Source organism: Fulmarus glacialis, unplaced genomic scaffold (genome assembly GCF_000690835.1).
Source record: "Fulmarus glacialis isolate BGI_N327 unplaced genomic scaffold, ASM69083v1 scaffold35788, whole genome shotgun sequence".
NCBI classification, from domain to species: domain Eukaryota; kingdom Metazoa; phylum Chordata; class Aves; order Procellariiformes; family Procellariidae; genus Fulmarus; species Fulmarus glacialis.
In genome coordinates, this window is record NW_009229513.1 from 6663 (window position 1) to 24493 (window position 17831).

The 17831-nt window shown below is 44.8% G+C and overlaps 1 protein-coding gene across 1 annotated transcript in view; it reads left to right on the forward strand.

Annotated features, from left to right (window-relative positions):
• Positions 1-14147, forward strand: part of RANGAP1 (Ran GTPase activating protein 1) — an 18841-nt gene extending 4694 nt beyond the window's left edge. The window contains 11 exon segments of the mRNA XM_009583883.1: positions 1-90; positions 1306-1464; positions 1654-1767; positions 3366-3465; positions 4209-4293; positions 4709-4862; positions 5359-5472; positions 5833-5935; positions 6691-6779; positions 8660-8781; positions 13895-14147. The exon segment at positions 1-90 is cut by the window's left edge and continues 30 nt beyond it. Coding sequence (XP_009582178.1) covers positions 1-90; positions 1306-1464; positions 1654-1767; positions 3366-3465; positions 4209-4293; positions 4709-4862; positions 5359-5472; positions 5833-5935; positions 6691-6779; positions 8660-8781; positions 13895-13964 — 1200 coding nt within the window. The 3' untranslated portion in view covers positions 13965-14147.
• The last annotated feature ends 3684 nt before the right edge of the window (positions 14148-17831 follow it).

Sequence of the window (17831 nt, forward strand, 5' to 3'; positions counted from 1 at the left end):
CAGGGCAAGCCTCTTGCTTTGAAAATATTTGTGGCTGGCAGAAACCGTCTGGAGAATGATGGTGCCACTGCCCTGGCTGAAGCCTTTGGGGTAAGTACCAAACCAGAGCTTCTTGACAGCAAATTGGAGCAAGGTGTGCTTAAGTCTAATGTTAAAAATAATGCACACAAACCTTGCCTCAGCTTGCAGGCAGTGGCTGGTTGTTGTTTCACTAAAGTCGCGATGTTGTTTGCTGCTGAAACTGGAGTCTTCCACAAGTGCAATTAGAATTGATGAGTGAATGTTTCTGTGACCTAAGTTTCCAAACACATAATTAGTGGCTGTGTAAAGTAGTTACTTGAGGGAGAAATAGGCATCTCCTGAGTAATTTAATAGTAGTCCTATTCCTTCTCCTCCCTCTGTGCTAATGGAGGTTATCTGGCACTGGGGTAGGTGTACCAGCTGACCTCTTGCGTGCTTCTTTGCCTAGTTGTTCAATCATCTGGCAAAAGCAACCTAGTGTTTTCACTAGGATCATCCTGTGAGGGCTCTAAATGCTGCCTAGCTTTCTCTAGCTGTCACTGGCCAACTTGCACTTTTCTTGGAGGAAGAGAATTCATGGTGGCTGGGGCCACCTAATTCCCTTTTCTTTCCTCCATTGCTGCTAAAAGTGACTTCTGTATTATAATGCATATTGTCAGGTATATTAACAATGATATTGCAGGTTATAGGTTTTTCTTTTTGTAAAGAGCTGTCTGGATGTGATTTTGACTAATCAGTAATCATGGCAAAAATAAGACTACTTAAATACTTGAGAGGCATATAACAAAGTGATTCATGAGGAATTCAGACTGAATGGCAGTACCAAAATGGGATTCATTACTGTGTTTTGTGACATGCTGTTTAGTCCATAAAGAGTGTTCATACTAATTTTCTTACAGGTTTGCTTCGCAGTCAGGGCAAAATGTAGATCTTAATTAGAATAATACCATGTCCAGTGATGTTGCTGGGTCTGTTTCAGTGTTGTTGAACCACAGGTGAAGAACTCTTGTTTTAAGGTATCTAGAGCAGGCATGCTAGGAGGATGCTACTTGTGACTCTTAGAATCAGGGCTTTGTGTTAATCTGAGCCTGCAATGAGCCACGAGCCTGCAATTTCACTTAGATTTGTGACATAATTGCTGGTAAATAATTCTATGTAGAAGAACTAATGGAGTTTTGAGTTGGAGGAAAACAATTTTAAGCAAATCCTAAAGAGTGGAACACTATACTTTTGAGCTGAAATATGTTTCCTAACAGCTTTTTTTTCATCTGCATCCTTTCCCAGATCGTTGGGACTCTAGAAGAGGTCCATATGCCACAGAATGGAATTAACCATCCTGGCATCACAGCACTGGCCCAGGCCTTTGCTATCAACCCACTGCTTAAGGTTATAAACTTGAATGACAACACCTTCACAGAGAAAGGAGCTCTGGCCATGGCAGAGGTGAGTTGTTCTGAGCAGTTGCTTTGGGTTTGTCTTCTGCTTCCCAGTCTCCTCAAATATAGTTATCATTAGCACCTCTGGGTTGGTGGAGCCACATGCCATGCTGCCATGGGAAAGATGACCTTCCAGGAGTGATAGGACATTCATTTACTTGAATGTCTGTACCTTCAAATTTGTGCTGTTTTGCAGACTCTGAAGGCGCTTCGGCAGATTGAAGTGATCAACTTTGGAGACTGCCTGGTGCGTTCGAAGGGCGCTGTTGCTATTGCTGATGCTGTTAAAGAAGGGCTTCATAAATTAAAGGTATTGTCTTCTTGCTGTTCAGCTTTGAATCTCTTTTGAAAATGCCTAGTTTCCCATTTCCTGTTTTTCTGACTGTTCTTCTACCACTACTGATTATTTTAAAGTGGGATTCACTTCAGTGCAGGCTCTGCGCTCACAACTCAAAAGCAATAAGCTGTATTGTGTATCAGTGGCATTGCCACATCCAGGTAAGGCTGATCTATGTGGAGGTGTACCAGTGATGTGTTTAGACTCCACTTGATGTTTTTGAAGCTGCTGGTTCAACTCAGCAAGTGCTATTCAAGAAATCTGGTAATGGAAGTATCTGCTTTTAGAACCTCTCAGAGGGTCATGAGCGGGGACTGAGATGTTCCTCTTCATGAACAGCTTGTAATCTCTTCAGCATTTCAGAGTTCATACAGTTAATGCTTTTTCTTTGTTAGGGCATGTATCAAAGGTCCAAATATTTTTAGGGTTTTTTGGGTTTTGTTTTGTTTTGTTGCAATACCACAACCCCCTACATCAGTATTTGCACAGGACTTGACAATGTTCTAGACAGGCCTAAGTCCAGTCAGTAATGTAAGTAAACTAGGATCTCTAGAAACACTTGCCGTGGGTCACAACTGCACCGGGACAGATGCTGAACACATAATTCCTAATCTTGCAAGCTTGCAGTCAAAGACAAAAATTCAGCTGAGTGCTAATATTTATTTATGTATATGAACCTGATACAGAAAGAAGTAGGGGCTTTGTAGTGTGAGATCCCTTGCTAAGGCTTCTGCTGGTTCTACTGGAACTTATGTCTGAATCTCTCAGGAAAACTTAAGTGAGGATTATAATGGGGGTATTGAGATGAACAGCCAGAAGTTAAATCCTTTTTTTCTAGAGCAGAAGTGGTTAAGGGAGGGTAGCATGAAGCAATTGTAGATGATTCATTCTCTTCAAGGACTGCTTCCCTTTTGCTGTTAATATTAAATCTCTTCTCAGGAAAGGATTGATTGAGCACAGCATGGAATGGTGGGGGATGGTGCCTGGCTGTTGAGTAACTTTACTCTTGCTAGTCTGTCCACACTGTTTCTCTGCTGGCTGTGTTTATCAGGAGTAGTACCACTCATAGTTTGTCTGTTGAAGGCCTTAACTTGCAATGTAAATGTTCAAAAGCAAATGTGCCGTCCATTTAGTAGAGTAGCTACCCTTCTTCAGTAAGACTTACTGGTGTGTGAATTCTGGAATGCTCTTTTGACCCTTGAATAAGTTAAGATCTCCAGTCAGCTGTTTGATAAGCACTGAAATGTCTGCTACCTTTTAGATGAGCAGTCAGAATGGTCTGGTCTCTGTAACTATTCTAGTAAAGTCGTCTCTGTAACTATTCTAGTAAAGTGGTTACCTTCAGTAGTGCTGCTCTTAACAATAGTATGTTTCAAAATGCCCCTTTTAGGTATATGAAGTAGGAGTATGTGTCAGGTTTTATTTCCAATTAAAAATACTTTTTTTTTTTTTTTTTGGCTAAGAGCCTCTTCAAATGAGGCTCTTTCTAGAACACTTGTGAGCACATGAAGCTTATGGAGATGGTAGATGTTAACAGGAGTTCTGCGAACAAATGTTCTTCTGCTTCTTAGGAACTGAATTTATCTTTCTGTGAGATCAAACGAGATGCTGCCCTGACTGTTGCTGAAGCTATTGAAGATAAAGCAGAGTTGGAGAAGTTAGATCTCAATGGTATGTAAGTTTGCTAGATCAAAGTATGTCTAGTCTGATGCCAGCTAGAAACCACTAGGAAGAACGTTGACAGTATCACATATTCTAGTCTTGCAATTGTCAGCATTTAAAAAATGGTACTCTGAGAGTAGCTGAACTTGGATGACCTCGGGACAGGAAGCAGTTATATCCCGAAAGTTTTCTCAAGCCATGAACTCAGTTAATAGTTAAAGTTAAGCGGTTTTGGTACATCTCCTAAGGTGGAAAGATTAAACTGATACCTATACCTGTTTTCAGTAAAACTTTTTTAAATTGTTCATTGTGATCTCAGATATTTCATATTTGCAAACAAAAACTTCTGTGCGTATCTCTGCAGAAGAGTGGGAGAACTTTGACTAGTGTTGGCCTTTCCCGTTCATACCTTGGGTCACTGCATTTCAGTGGTACTGTGCTGTGTGCCCTTGTTTTAGAATCGCTGAGAACAAGAGCTGTTTATAGAACTAGAAGGAAGTCTCTCAAAGACACTCTGAAAAATTAGGGGGTTTGTTTGTCTCGAACCATTGTGTAATGCTGCTGAAATTTGTTTAACAACTGCTTGATTCTGATAACTGAAGGCTGCATTGCTGCCTCTAAGGTGTTGTTTAGAAATGACTGATAACTGATCAATTTGAGAAATAAGAGATAGACAAGAATCTGTAGCGAAATCCTCAAGAACAAACTTGTGTGCATCTGTTAAGTCTACTCTCTTTCCCCTATCAACCTAGGTAACTGTCTGGGAGAAGAGGGATGTGAGCAACTCCAGGAGATCCTTGAAGGCTTCAATATGGCAGCTGTGCTGGGATCTTTGACGTAAGCAGGGTACCAGAGTTTAAATCAGAAATTTTCCGACAATTTTGATCAACACTTTCATTCACCTATCTGTTTTAAAATAAGAACTGTAACATTCCAGATGGATGTTGGTTTCAGTGTGCAGTGTGGAGCACCATTAGGGGATTCCATAAGCAGGATAAGCCTTGTGTCTTGTTTTCATCGATGGACTTATCTTAGTCTTAGTTACTGATTGCATTCCTCGCTCTTTGCTTGCTGTTGTCAACTGGGTGACTGAAGCCTGAGTGTCCTCTTAATGTGTTGTAGATGGAGATGTACTTCTTACAGTAAGACTTGAGGGGAGGCTGCTTTTTTGTTCTTGAAAAAATGTTTTGAGTTCCGGTGTACAGGAATTGCAAGTGTGCAATTAATGTAACATGTAACACTCAAACCTTAGTGATGATGAAGGGGAGGAGGAGGATGATGAAGAGGAGGAGGAGGATGAAGATGAAGAAGAGGAGGAAGAAGAAGAGGAAGAACAGCAACAGCTGAAGGAGAGAGGTCAGGGAGAACAGGAGTCACTGACTCCTAAGAAAATAATTGATTCACAGGTAAGATAACTGCCAGATGCATTCCTGTTTCCTCAGCTGGAGGAGACTAAAGGAGGAAATGAAATCTGGAGCGAGTCTGAACTTGGAGTGCTGGCAGGCGTTCATGTTCCTGTGTGGGCTGGCACTGTAGTAACAGTCAGGGAGATAACATGCAGGAAATAAAGAAAATGGATGACTTGGAAACATGTTTTGTTAAAGTGTGCATGTGCACACATGCATGGAGGAAAAGACTGAGTAGCGGTTGTAACAAACACGGGTAGAAAAAGTCTTCCCATGTCCAGAAAATTGTGGGAACCTTGTACGTGCAATGCCATGCAGTTGTGCTAGCATATGCTGGCTATTCCAACTCTGGGCTCATTCCAGCCTCAAATAGTTTTCAAATAGAACAAATCCTGACCTGATGTACCTATGTCCTGACCTGTCCTATGTACCTTTGCCACTGAACCAATTTATTTACTTCCAAGAGTAAACCTGAGATGGATTCTGCCTGTTTCAGGATTCAACTCCAGTGCCATCTCCTCCTGTGGACGTTGCCACATTCCTTGCTTTCCCATCACCAGAGAAGCTACTGCGACTAGGACCAAAGTGCTCTGTGCTGATAGCTCAGCAGGTAGGTGAGCCAATTGTCTTCTGTGCTTGATTCTCTCTCAGAACCATTTAATCCCCAGAGGTGATAACTTTCTCTCTTGAGACCTAGATTTGCATCTTCTCCCCAGTGATCCTGAGGAACCTTATGGAAGCAGATGATGCAGTTAACACACATACTGGCACCAGAGCTTCTACACGGAGTAACTTTGTTTCACAGTGTTGCTTATGCCTTGTGATATGGCCAAGGCAAAACTGATGTCAGTCAGCTGAAGGCTGTAATTCTTGTCACAGCCATAGCAAAGAACCATCTTCTGTAGCTGGTGCGCAGTGAACTGAATGGCCCCTGATTTTTTTTTTTTTTTTTTTTTTTCTTATCTTTCAGACAGATATATCGGATGTAGAGAAAGTAGTTACGACTCTCCTAAGGATATCCTCGGTCTTCAAAGATGAAGCCCCAGTGAAAACAGCAGTGTATGAAACAACAGGTGACTGGGCCTTTTTTCGCTTCATGGTGTGACCTGCTTCAGTGTCAAGGACACAGTGCAATGCAGAGGAAGGCCCCTGTGGGCCAGGCCATTGGACTGTTCGTCCCTGGCAGCAGGAAACCCAAGATAACAAAGTACCAAGCTGTGCCATGCTGTTGTGTGGAGTGAAAGTAAAGATTCATTCTGAACTTAGCATATCTTGTGCTTCCAGAATATTGGTCCTGAGGGACCCAGAAAACAGTTGAACAAGTTTTCTCATTGTGTTCTCATTCCTTTTGATTTCAAATGAAAGGTGAATTCTTGCTGGCCTTCAAAAAAATTTAAGGCTCTTATGCTTGCTGCTCTACTTCATCTGATCGTATTTATATGCATGTATGTACATAGCATGCATGTTCAAATGCATTGAGTAGAGCATTTTGTGATGCATAGGACTGAGGTCAAATTATATCTGAAGCTTAGCAGTGTGTGAATTTTGGGGGGTTTTTTTGGCATTTTTTGTTGTTGGTTGTTTGGTGGTGTTTTTCTTTTCCTTTGTATCAGGCCTTATACTAAGGACTTGGGTTTTATCTGTCTTGGTGTTTCAGAGGTTATACCTAGTCCCTGCAGAGACGAATGTAATCTTAGCAGATATTACCTCCCAAAACTCCTTTAACAGCTGGTGTTCCCTGAGGTCCTGTATGATCAATCTTGATCTTAGAATCTGTAACAGCATCCCTTTCTGTATTGTTTAATATGATGCATTTATTTCTTTTTAGATGCCTTGATGAGAAAAGCCTTCACTTCTGCCACATTTAATTCAGATGCATTCATCACAAGCCTCTTGATCCACATGGGACTACTTAAGGTGAGGAAGCAGGAAAGAGTTAAGTTATGGTCTGCTTAGCCTGTTGAAGACCAGACTGGCTGGGTTTTGGGTAATTATGTTGCCATGGAAGCAGCTGGGTGCCTGTGCATGCCTGATGCCCAGGGACAATGGAAGTCTGCAGGTCCAGCAGAAATTGCAAATTGCAAGGTTGCATTAGGATGAAGGAGGTGTCAGCTCTTTGTACCTCTTCTGCTTAATGTGCTCTGCATTTTCAATCATCCCCTAAAGGTAGGGAGGGTCAGGTAAGGAAATAGTGCTGTTGCTGGACTATGGTGTCTGTAAAAACCCATGTCCAGGAGTCTAATCTACAGTATTATTAGTTAATGTGGTCCTTTAGGGCATCTCTTAGTAGTTTGGCTGAAAAACATATATCCAACTACTCATGCTAGATCAGTAGCATTCAACTTCATGCTTTGGAGTATATTTGCCAAATACTAGTGTTAAATATGTCGTTACAGGGAATAAACTTTCCTGCGAGAAAAGATGGAGGGTCAGTAGGAAACCTGCAAATTGCATTAGAATAGCCGTAGCTTTACTTTCAGTGAGATGACTGGGGAGAGGTTCTGTCTGCAAACTTAAGAAGCACCTTTGCCTACTTGTGCTACAAGGGTTAATGTTTCTCACTGCCTCAAGCCCTAAAAGCTGAGAATGGAAAATTGGACCAAGACAATTCCAAACCACAGAATAGCCATAATCTATGTTATAGCAGCCTGCTCTTAATTAGGTTTATGGATTTCCTTCTGGTAATATCCAGCTTGTGGTACAGACAGCTGTTGACATGCTTGGATACATCTTAATTTCCTAAAAATCGGTTTAGACTTTCCCTGTGTTCATTGGACATTGGACCAACGCTGAGCTTCCCACTTCTCAGACAGGTCAACAGAACCCGAGATGTCTTTTTGTTCTGCAGATTGCTTGTTTCGGGGACTACCACCTACTTCTTACCCATACAGAAAATAGCAAATATGCATGAGGCGCAAAGCACAGACTTGTGCTCCAGAAGAACTCCTTCAGGCCAGGAAGTGGCATTGATAATAAAGCCCTTGAGGATCAGCCAGCTGATTGTCATCTGTGATATAGAGGACTGCTGATGAATTAGGCATATGTGGAGAGGGAGCAGCTTCCATCATTTTCTGGAATAGCTGGAAGCAGATGATACTCTTAGCACCATGAGCTCCAAGACCGTACACGGAGGAACACAGGTCTAGATCCTGTCTACAGAATGAAGGGCTTTAGTTGAAATGGCACTGGAGAAATAAATGAAAACAGTGTAAGAGTTGGGACACGTAGGTTAGCTTCATGTTAGGAGCAAGAATAACTTATGCATCATGTAAGCAGGGGGATGACTATTAGCTTTATCTTGTACATAATTGTGAAACCAGTTCTGGGAATACTGCATCAAGTTCTGGAGGAAGCCTGCCAAAGAACTGGAGATGGTATAAAAATGAGCTACAGAATAATACAAGAAAAAATAATGTAATTAAGGCAACTGAATTCTTTATGAAATGAAGTGTGGTGGAATTCCTTAGGAGAACACTTTGACACAGGGCCTCTGAAAAGATTTGGCTGTTTCACTTGCAAATTCATTACTTCCCTTTCCCCATTACTACTGCTGTCAATTGATAAGTACTAGAATGTTCTTGATGCTGCTTTATTTCAGATGCTAGTGCTGGGAGGCTATGGAGTTGGCTACCTTTGTCTTGAGGAACGTTGCACTTAATCTAGTGACCAGCTTTCTCTCCTACAGCGTATGGGAGCACTTCATTCAGTAGAGAATTCATTGCCTCTGTGAACTACAGTAGATTAGATAAAATAGTGATTGTCTGATGTCTGACTTCATTTTCTTGTCCTTTTCTCAGAGTGAGGAGAAGATCAAAGCTGTCCCAAGCCTCTATGGTATTCTTATGACCTTGAACCATATGGTCCAGCAGGATTATTTCCCTAAATCCTTGGCCCCAGTTCTCTCAGCTTTTGTCACAAAGTGAGTATTGCACTTGCCATGCAGTCTTCTCCATGGGAGCTAGTGAAACTGTTTGAGGGTTAATAGCTACATACAAGCTGTTCTGTTAAAGCCCACTAAATATCTGTTTTGAAATTAAGGATTAATAGTTTAATGGGCCTCTACTTTTATCTTGCTTACTCCAGTATGCAAGGTTTAGGGTAAAAAAATCTTGATCCTAAAGAAGAAATAGTGGAAAGGTGGCTTTGCAACTAACTGGCTCTGAAGCAGAGACTGCTAATGCCAGTCACAGAAGAGGTGTTCTGAGCTTAAGGAAACCTGCTAGGTTTCTAGCCACTGCTTGAGTGAACTATGAGTACACTGGATCTAACTGCGCCCTCCAAATCATCCTTCTGAGTACGAGGGTCAGCAGAGCTTTACCTGAGTTGTCATGCTGTGTAACACTGAACACCAGCAGATCAAAACACTGCAAAACACAAAGACTGAATTTGTTTCTAAATGAAACTTCCTACTGAGACAGCAACAAGGTTAGTGATTTTTCTGAGAACTAAATTGGGAGCATAAGTGTTGAAGAAGCTGCTTCTACTGCCTGCCTCTGCTTAATGTTGTTACATCTAGTATAGGTATAGAATCAACCCCTGCCCCCCCAGCTTTAGTTTCTTTAAAGTCTTAAAGCATCATAGTAAATGCAATAGCTGTGGAAGCCATATCTCTTCTGGATTAAACCAGTGTGAACTTCAGCATTGATGAGACTTAGAAAAAACACACCAGATAAACCTTCCCTCAAGAGAGGAAGGATTAAATACTACTCTTCAGCAGTCAAGAGCAGAAACAGTCCAAAATTGTCACTTTAGGCAAAACCAGCAGAGGTCTGAAATCCATTTGGAGCTTGGTGGCTGTTTGGCTCAGCGTGGACCATGTGCCATGTAGGGTGAGAGCAGCTTTTTAACAGGTTCCAGAATGAGGCTTAAGCCTTCCTGATTTTCATGGTATGGATAATATGCAGACGCTTAGCATCCCTTGCTGATGAAAGGCAGAGGCATCAAATAGTTGTGGTCAGTACGAAACATGGGAGATGGGGATGCAGTCAAATGTTGATAGTCAGTCTTTTCTTAGTTCTGCTGGGATTGGAAGCAGGCCGGTTGCGATAGGGGAGAAGAATTTTTCCAAGCGTCGGTGTGGCTGAAGCTGTCAAAGCTGATGTGTAGCAGTGGTATGTGTCCAGCAACCAGCCATGCTAAGGTCAGTTTTGGGAAATAAAACTATATAACTAGCTTGTTTACACATGTGCGAGTGCTAACCTAGAGGCCCTTCTGGTGGAACAGTTTGCTATCTCCTCTCTTTGGCTTGATTAGACTAAGAATTAGGCAGTTACAAGCCAATAACCACATGCTTTACCAGCTGAACGAATATATCTCCAACTCAATCATTATAGGTTTAAGCAAGAAGTATTAGGACTTGCCATGTGAAGTTGTCCAGACAGATCACTGGATTTCTGCTGTTTCCTATACTGCTGCCTGTGCCTGTGATCTTGCTTGTTGATCAAGTAGATATGTACAGTGTAAGGATCCAATACCAGCCCTAAAAATGAAAGGGTGAAGAAAATGACGGCATACTTCATCAGGCACTAGTTATGCAGAGACCCAGCTTGATCAAAACAAGTATCACTTAGTGTCTATCATCAGCCCCAGCCCTCCAAATAGAGGATTTAAATAACTTGAAGCTGGGAATACAGAAAAGGAGACTTTGGTTCAGTGCATTTGATCCTTCTAATTGCTTATGTCAGGTTCCAGTTCCTAGAGTAGCCTCAAAACTCAACTTGACATGTCATTTTAAATAAATTTGCTCATAAAAGACACTTGTTTCCCTCTCCCTGTATATGTGTATGTAGGCCTCTCCCAGGCTTCAGGCCTGCAAAATACCAATAAATGTTTTTCATCTATAGATGATGCTGTATGTGACAAAATAAGAGTAAAATTCTGGTTTTAATGAATCCATCAACAAAAATTCCATTGAATCCATAGCCAGCATTTCATTACAATTACAAGAGTGGAAAGTCTCTTTCTGAAAGTGTGAGATTGTTCAGAGGTCCTGTATAAGTTGTGTGAGAGCCAAGAGCCTCTCACAATAGAAGACAGATCTGTCTGCCTGCCTTCGGTATGTAAGGGTGCTAATGCCAAGCCTGCAGAGTGTCCCTGGTGCTGTGAAATTCTTGGAGCTGAAGCTTTCGCTGATTTGCAAACCCCTCTGTTGCAAGGTGTGATATTATCATAGAATCATAGAATGGTTTGGGTTGGAAGGGACCTTTACAGGTCATCTAGTCCAACCCCCCTGCTGTGGGCAGGGACATCTTCAACTAGATCAGGTTGCTCAGAGCCCCCTCCAACCTGACCTTGCATGTGTCCAGGGATGGGAGATCTACCGCCTCTCTGGGCAACCTGTGCCAGTGTTTCACCACCCTCATTGTAAAAAATGTCTTCCTTATATCTAGTCTAAATCTGCCTTCTTTTAGTTTAAAACCATTCCCCCTTGTCCTGTTGCAACAGGGCCTGCTAAAAAGTTTGTCCCCATCTTTCTTATAAGCCCCCTTTAAGTACTGATAGGCCGCAATAAGGTCTCCCCGCAGCCTTCTCTTCTCCAGGCTGAATAACCCCAACTCTCTCAGCCTTTCTTCACAGGAGAGGCGTTCCACCCCCCTGATTGTTTTGTGGCCCTCCTCTGGACCTGTCCCAACAGGTCCATGTCTTTCTTGTGCTGGGGGCTCCAGAGCTGGATGCAGTACTGCAGGTGGGGTCTCACCAAAGCAGAGTAGAGGGGCAGAATCACCTCCCTTGACCTGCTGGCCACACTTCTTTTGATGCAGCCCAAGATATGGTTGGCCGCCTGGGCTGCGAGTGCACATTGCTGGCTCATGTCCAGCTTTTTGTTCACCAGTACCCCCAAGTCCTTCTCGGCAGGGCTGCTCTCAATCCCTTCATCCCCCAGCCTGTATTGATACTGAGTGTTGCCCCGACCCAGGTGCAGGACCTGCACTTGGCCTTGTTGAACCTCATGAGGTTCACACAGGCCCACTTCTCGAGCTTGTATCATAGGGGAAACTTATGTGTTAATCTAGTAATTTGCAGAGCTCATTTGGGCTCTATTTCTGCAACATCTACTTCCACTCTGGCAAACCCATGAGTCCTTCATTTGCAGCAAACTGGTGTGCATTTTTGTGATATTTTCTAGGTTTTTCCTTTAGGATTGCAGTTAGCTCCTTTAGTCTTCTAGAGCTGTAAAGTTCTTGTAGCTGCCTAGGCTTGAGCTCTGCTGCTTTTCGCTGCAAAGGGCTTACTTCTGGAGTAGTCATTCTCCTTTCTTTGTGACAATTTTTGATGCTGCAGGTGGTGTTGTTCATTCAAAAATAATAAAACTGGATATGGACTGTAAGCAGCATCCATCTTACTCTGCTGCTGTCAGTCCTTGTTTTCTTTTTTTGGACACAAGAGGGTGCTGTGAATCCACATGTGCTTTTCCATAATTCTTTAGGTGGAAACACTGAAAGTATGTGGATGTCTGCCCGGTTATGATTTGCTGGAGGTGGTGGTGTTTTTTTTTGTAAGGGTTGGGTGTTTTTGTTTATTTGGGGTTTTTTTGGGTTGGTTTGTTTTTTTCGCTGCTCTTTGCTGCAGGATTGGATCATATCACTGGCCTCTTTCCAACAGTCAGTAGCACAGAGTGGCAGGCAGTTCAACTCCACAGCAAGTAAGGAGGCTCTTAGTGTTAGAGGAGGCTTGGCGTCAGGAGTGGAGGCTGTGAGGGAGGTTGGCTTTGATCAACATCAGCAGTTCAGGTTCTCTGTTTCCAAAAATGGGGAGCTGCTAGACAAAATCATCCTGCTCATTGCAAACATTTGGGTCTTCCAAAGATGACGACTGAAATACCTCACCCAGACACATTGAAGACAAACTGCAAGTTGTAATTGTGTCCTGTCTTGTTCAGTGTGGGGCATTGAATGGCTCTTGGGGGGATAAAAGGGGTTAACTCTTCTCCAGGATGTTGTTCTGTTAAACCATAGCATACATGGAGCCCTACTAAACAACCTCTGCAGCTATTACCCGTGTGCTATAAATCCAGAAATTAATTTTTTGCTCCTACCTAGATACTCCCATCTTTATTTCAGCTCCCCCTTCTTTCCCAAATTGAGTAAACCTCACTGGTATTAAGGGTATTTTGCTGAGTCGGAGTAGGAGAAAGGTAAAATTAATGATTTCCATTCTCAGAACAGTGGAAAACGTTGGATTAAAATTCTTTGGAGGAAGTTCCCTAATGGATGGATACAGACTGTTAGAAGTTTCAGTGATGCTTAGAGAACAGCTAGCCTGTATATATACATTACTGGAAGGTGATGGGAAGATTAGGGAGATTTAGCCCCACGTTAACCCTGATGTGACTATAGTTCCATCATCTAGTTTCAAGGAGCAGGTTATTCTGTGTGAGGTAGACCTCGCTATTGCAATCTCTGTGCCAGGTGCTTTCAGCCGATGGTCTGCAGGTTCTGTGGGCTATTTGTAAGACCCCCCAAAAGGTGGCCCAGCAAAGCCAGTCAGGTGTTACTTGACCTCAGGGGTGGGGAGGGCCTCTTTTAAAGACTTAAGCCCTGAGACCAAAGTCACCATCAGGTCAAAGATAGCAGATGACTGGGTGAGAAAAGATTTGAGTATGAGCAGGCTTGTCTTCTGTGTTTTGGGGCCCTAAACGGTGAATTTATATGAAAAATTGTGGGGAAGGAAAGGGGCTTCCACGCCCACCTACTTCCTGCTGCCCAAACTGAGACACACGGGTACAGAGATCAACAATCTGCTGCTGATTTTTGTACCCGTGGAAATAAATGTTCTGATTCTTGACCACTGTCTTCCTGACTTGGACTCAGCAACAGGAGAGAGAATTTTCAACAGCAAGCTCTGGATGGAAAGCAGTGATCTGTGCAGAGGTCAGGGAATGGTTTCAGAAGAGATGACCAAGGGGAAAAGATGTAGACCTTTGGGCGTGCAAGCCCAGTGCATTTGAAATAGCATTTATTTGCTCATTCAAAGTCAGATACAGAGCAGTTCTTAAATTTGGTATTTTAAATCTCTCTCTCCTCTTTCCACAGACCAAACCGTGCTCTTGACTCCTGTTCATTTGCTCGCCACATGCTCTTACAAGCCCTCCACCAGCTGTAAGAGACAAGAGATGTGCTGCTGTGCCCTTCCCTCCTCATAGGACTGTTGTCAGCAGAGAACTCAGAGCTGCATGGTGGGAGAGGATCCCAGAGCCCATACAGACATGCTGTCCTTTCTTTTTTCTTTTTTTTTTTTTTTCCTTCCCCTGTAGGAGGTCTGTCCTTCCTTCTGCTTTCATAAACTAAAAAAAAATCTACTCCTTATGAAGTGACACCCTGGTCTGCAGGGCAGGTGCTTAAGCTAGAATAAGTCAGTGCTGCTCTGAGCTCTGCATGGATTAAAAAGAAGAGTCCTCCACTCCGGTTGCGGGTCGCGTTGGCAAGGGTGTGCCAAGACTAACACGGGGCCTGGAAGTGCTCTCATCAGGATCAACCCAGTTGTGCATTTTATTTTATTTTATTGGACTGTGACTCCTGCCTGATAGCATTCAGCACTGTGCAGGAGGGAGGCAACGCTGCTGCTGCCGCCCCTGCTTCTCCAGGCCAGGGGAGTGCTTGACCCCCTTCTGCTGCCGCCGGGTCAGAGGGGCAAGGTGTGCTCCCCTTTGTTTCTTCTTTCAAGCCCATTTGTCGAAGGCAGTGTGTGGCTGATTTGTATTTTAATATACTACTCCCCTGCTGCTGTGGCTTGGAATATTCGTGTAGTGTGGCTGACCGTGGTGGCCGTTGCTTAAGGGAGCAAGCATAATTTTATTGTAAATTTTTTTTGCCATCGCCTATGTTGTTCCCTCTTCCTGCCCTTTCCCTGTCCCTTTCCCTTCTCTTCCTAATTAAATAGGCTTGGTTTGGAAATGAATACAATCCATGAAATCCCTGTGGAATACATGTTCCCTTTCTCCTCCCTTTGACAAAACACTGGGATTGTGTGCACTGTTCACATGTTTGAAAGCTGAGTACATGTAAGAGTACGAAGAATCAGGGCTGTGCTGATTGTTCTTGGGTAGGGCTGTGCTTTTTTCTTGTGCTGAAGGAGTAGCAGCAGATGCCCCTAAATCTCTGTGTGGAGGATTGCGGCACCTACCTGTACTGCTCCTGAGCACACAAGCTCACAGGCTGGTCCTGCTCCCTCTTCTTTCAAGCCTCTTTGTTACCTAAAAAGAAATAGTTGTTCCTTCCCTCTCTGTTTTCAGTTGGAGGAGACTATTCATCCTCCCTTACCCTATCTTACAATCGACATGCAGTATAAATAGGGCCAGTGCCAGGAAGAAGTCAAGGAAATGGAGTTAGCTGTCCCTTTGTTGTGTACCACAACGTGTACGCAACAGGCAGGGTACATGTGCTTGGCCTCAATGCAGGAAAAACTGGTGTTAACTCATAGGATGTGCAGGCAGCATGGACAGAAAAAAGGGCTTGGAGCACTGGAAATAAATTGTGTGGTATGTGCAAGACCTATTTGCATGCACTCTCTGCTTAAATTCCTCCAGGTTGTGGGCCTGTTCAAGGCAACCACTGGTGAAACTGGGGTGGCTGTGATCCAGCAGGATCAGGAAAGCAGTGTCTTATTGCTCTGGCAGGGGAGGTGCTGGCCTTTGTGTAGGAGCAGTGTCCCCTCATTAAAAAAAGGCTGCCCTAAGGCTAAGAGCAAAATGCATTTTCTCCCAGTTTCTGTGACTGAAGCTGGAACTCCTCTGTGTCCAAATTGGTAAAAATCAACTGAAGTGAAGGTACCTGTGCCTACAGAAGGAGCTTTAATCACTGCAGGCCAAGCCCTGCCTCCATCTCATCCCATCCTGTTCCTTCAGCTGTCTGTTGCAAAAGCAAATCTGTTAAGTTTTGCCATAAGCTTGAGGGCAAAATCAAGACATAAAAGAATCTGTATTTTCTGTAAGTCTTGAACCTGGTGTAGCTTTCCTTGGAGCTCCCTGACCCCTTGCTGCTCTTCAGGCCCCTCTGCCCTGGAGGAAGGTCATGGAGAAAAGGAACATGATGCAGAACAGAGATGTAGAGACCAAGCCAAGGGGTTAACCTCTACAAGAGGACATCTGCAATGGGTTCCATGGAGCATGTTGGGTGTGCAAGGCTGTCGGACAGAGCCTGCGAAGATCAGAGGGATGCTGCTGCTTGTGTAAAAGCCTGTGGGCCACGTTGTGGGGAGAACCTCTGTGGGAAGCTTTGAGTAGTCAAGCCATAGTAGCAGAACAGGTGTGAGATGTTGATCCCTAAGTTTCTCTCAAAAGCAAACGATATTTAGAAACAGGATTTTCCTGGTCCTGGTATTCAGTGTCAAGATTAGATGTCTATAGGAAAAAGGGGTGTGTGAAGTAGAAGTGACAGTCTCTGCAGAAGACAGATTTGCTTCTAGGTAGGACATGGCATCAGAAGTCCCTTAAAATTGGCTTATGCCTCAGGATTAGGGAAAAAAAAAAAAAGAGAATGGGAATTGCTAACTCTGGTTTCCATTAGAAGTTGCTCCCAGAGGATGACCATTTCCCGGCAGTGCCCTGGAGGAACGTGGGGTCATTCCAGTGCTGCTTCAGCCTGTCTTGTGCAACCATCTCACCCCAAAAGCACCACAGTTGTTGGAAGTATTTTTAATTTGAACTTCATTAGTCCAGCAAAGCAGTGGGGGTGAAGAGCTCTGTCTGTGTGGGGCAGTTTTGGGGGCGTCTATGAGCAGTGAATCCCTGTAGTAGTAATGGGATTGGGCTCCTTGCAGGCAAAGGTGAAACATTTGCTTTAATGGAAAGCAAAAGTATCTGGCCTGGCAGAGGTGGGTTAAAGCCCAGCAAGTGGAAGTTCAGGTGCGCTTCCCTCATGTCCCATGCCCCACCAGAGAGAGCAAAGTCTGGCTGCCTCCCTGTAGCCTCAGTAGATGCCAAAGACGGCGACATCATTGCTGGGTAAATGAACAAACTAAAAGCCTGTGGGGAGGCTGGGGAAAGGGCAGATGTGTTACTTGGTGCCTGGGCACCTGGTACTGCACCTCGACCTCCCTGTGGTTCCCCATCAGAGCCCAGGCCTACACGAGGGAGGTGTCGCTGCCCACGCAGTCAGCCAGGCAAGGGTTGGGGAGGTGGTGATGGGCTGAGCAGTGGCCAGGGCTGTGGTGGGGGTGATGGTGGCTGCAGTGCCTGATTCCACATCAGCCAGTGCATGGGGTTGCCGCTGAAGTGCAGGGTGGCCAGCAGCGGGGTGGCGGAGGTTATAGTTAAGGTGGAGATGGTCAAGGTCCCCTCAGGCTCCAAAAAGTCCCTGGCCGGAGCTCCTCCAGCCTGCTGCCCCCCAGGCGGAGGGCAGTGATGTCCGACAGATCCAGGAAGAAGCCGGCCCCCAGTACAGGAAAGAGGTGGTGCTGCAGGGCCAGCTCTGGGGTGGCACAGGGGGATGCCGGTGGGCAGTGAGGAGAGGCTGACATTGGGGTGGTGGACGAAGCACTGCTAGACAGAGCGGGAGCAGCTCAGGGGGCACGAGGGCCTCTCTTCACCTGGCTGTCCCCAAGGCACCGCTCACGTCCTGAGCAAAGCCCCAGTTTCCTCCTGCTGCCAACAGAGCCATAGGGTTGCTGCTGGCTCCCCCCAGCCCGGCATCAGCTGGACCCCCTCGGGGCTCACGGCAGTGCTCGGGGCCCAGGCAGAGGGCCTTAGGGCTGCTGGCCCTGTGCTGTGCTGGCCCTGTGCTTGGAGCAGGGACCCCCAGGAAGCCCTCGCTCAGGACCAGCGGTGGGACAAAACCCTCTCAGCTGCCGGCATTTCCCAGTGCCCATCAAACCGCCTCCCCCCATCCCGGTGCCATGATGTCACACACCCCACCCCTCGCATGAAGCATCCTAATGGGAGCATCATCACCCATCCCTGAACGTGACTTTGGCCAGCTCAGCGAGGATCTGCAGGTGCTTTCCTCCTCCCGGCTGCAGTGCAGCCCACAAGGG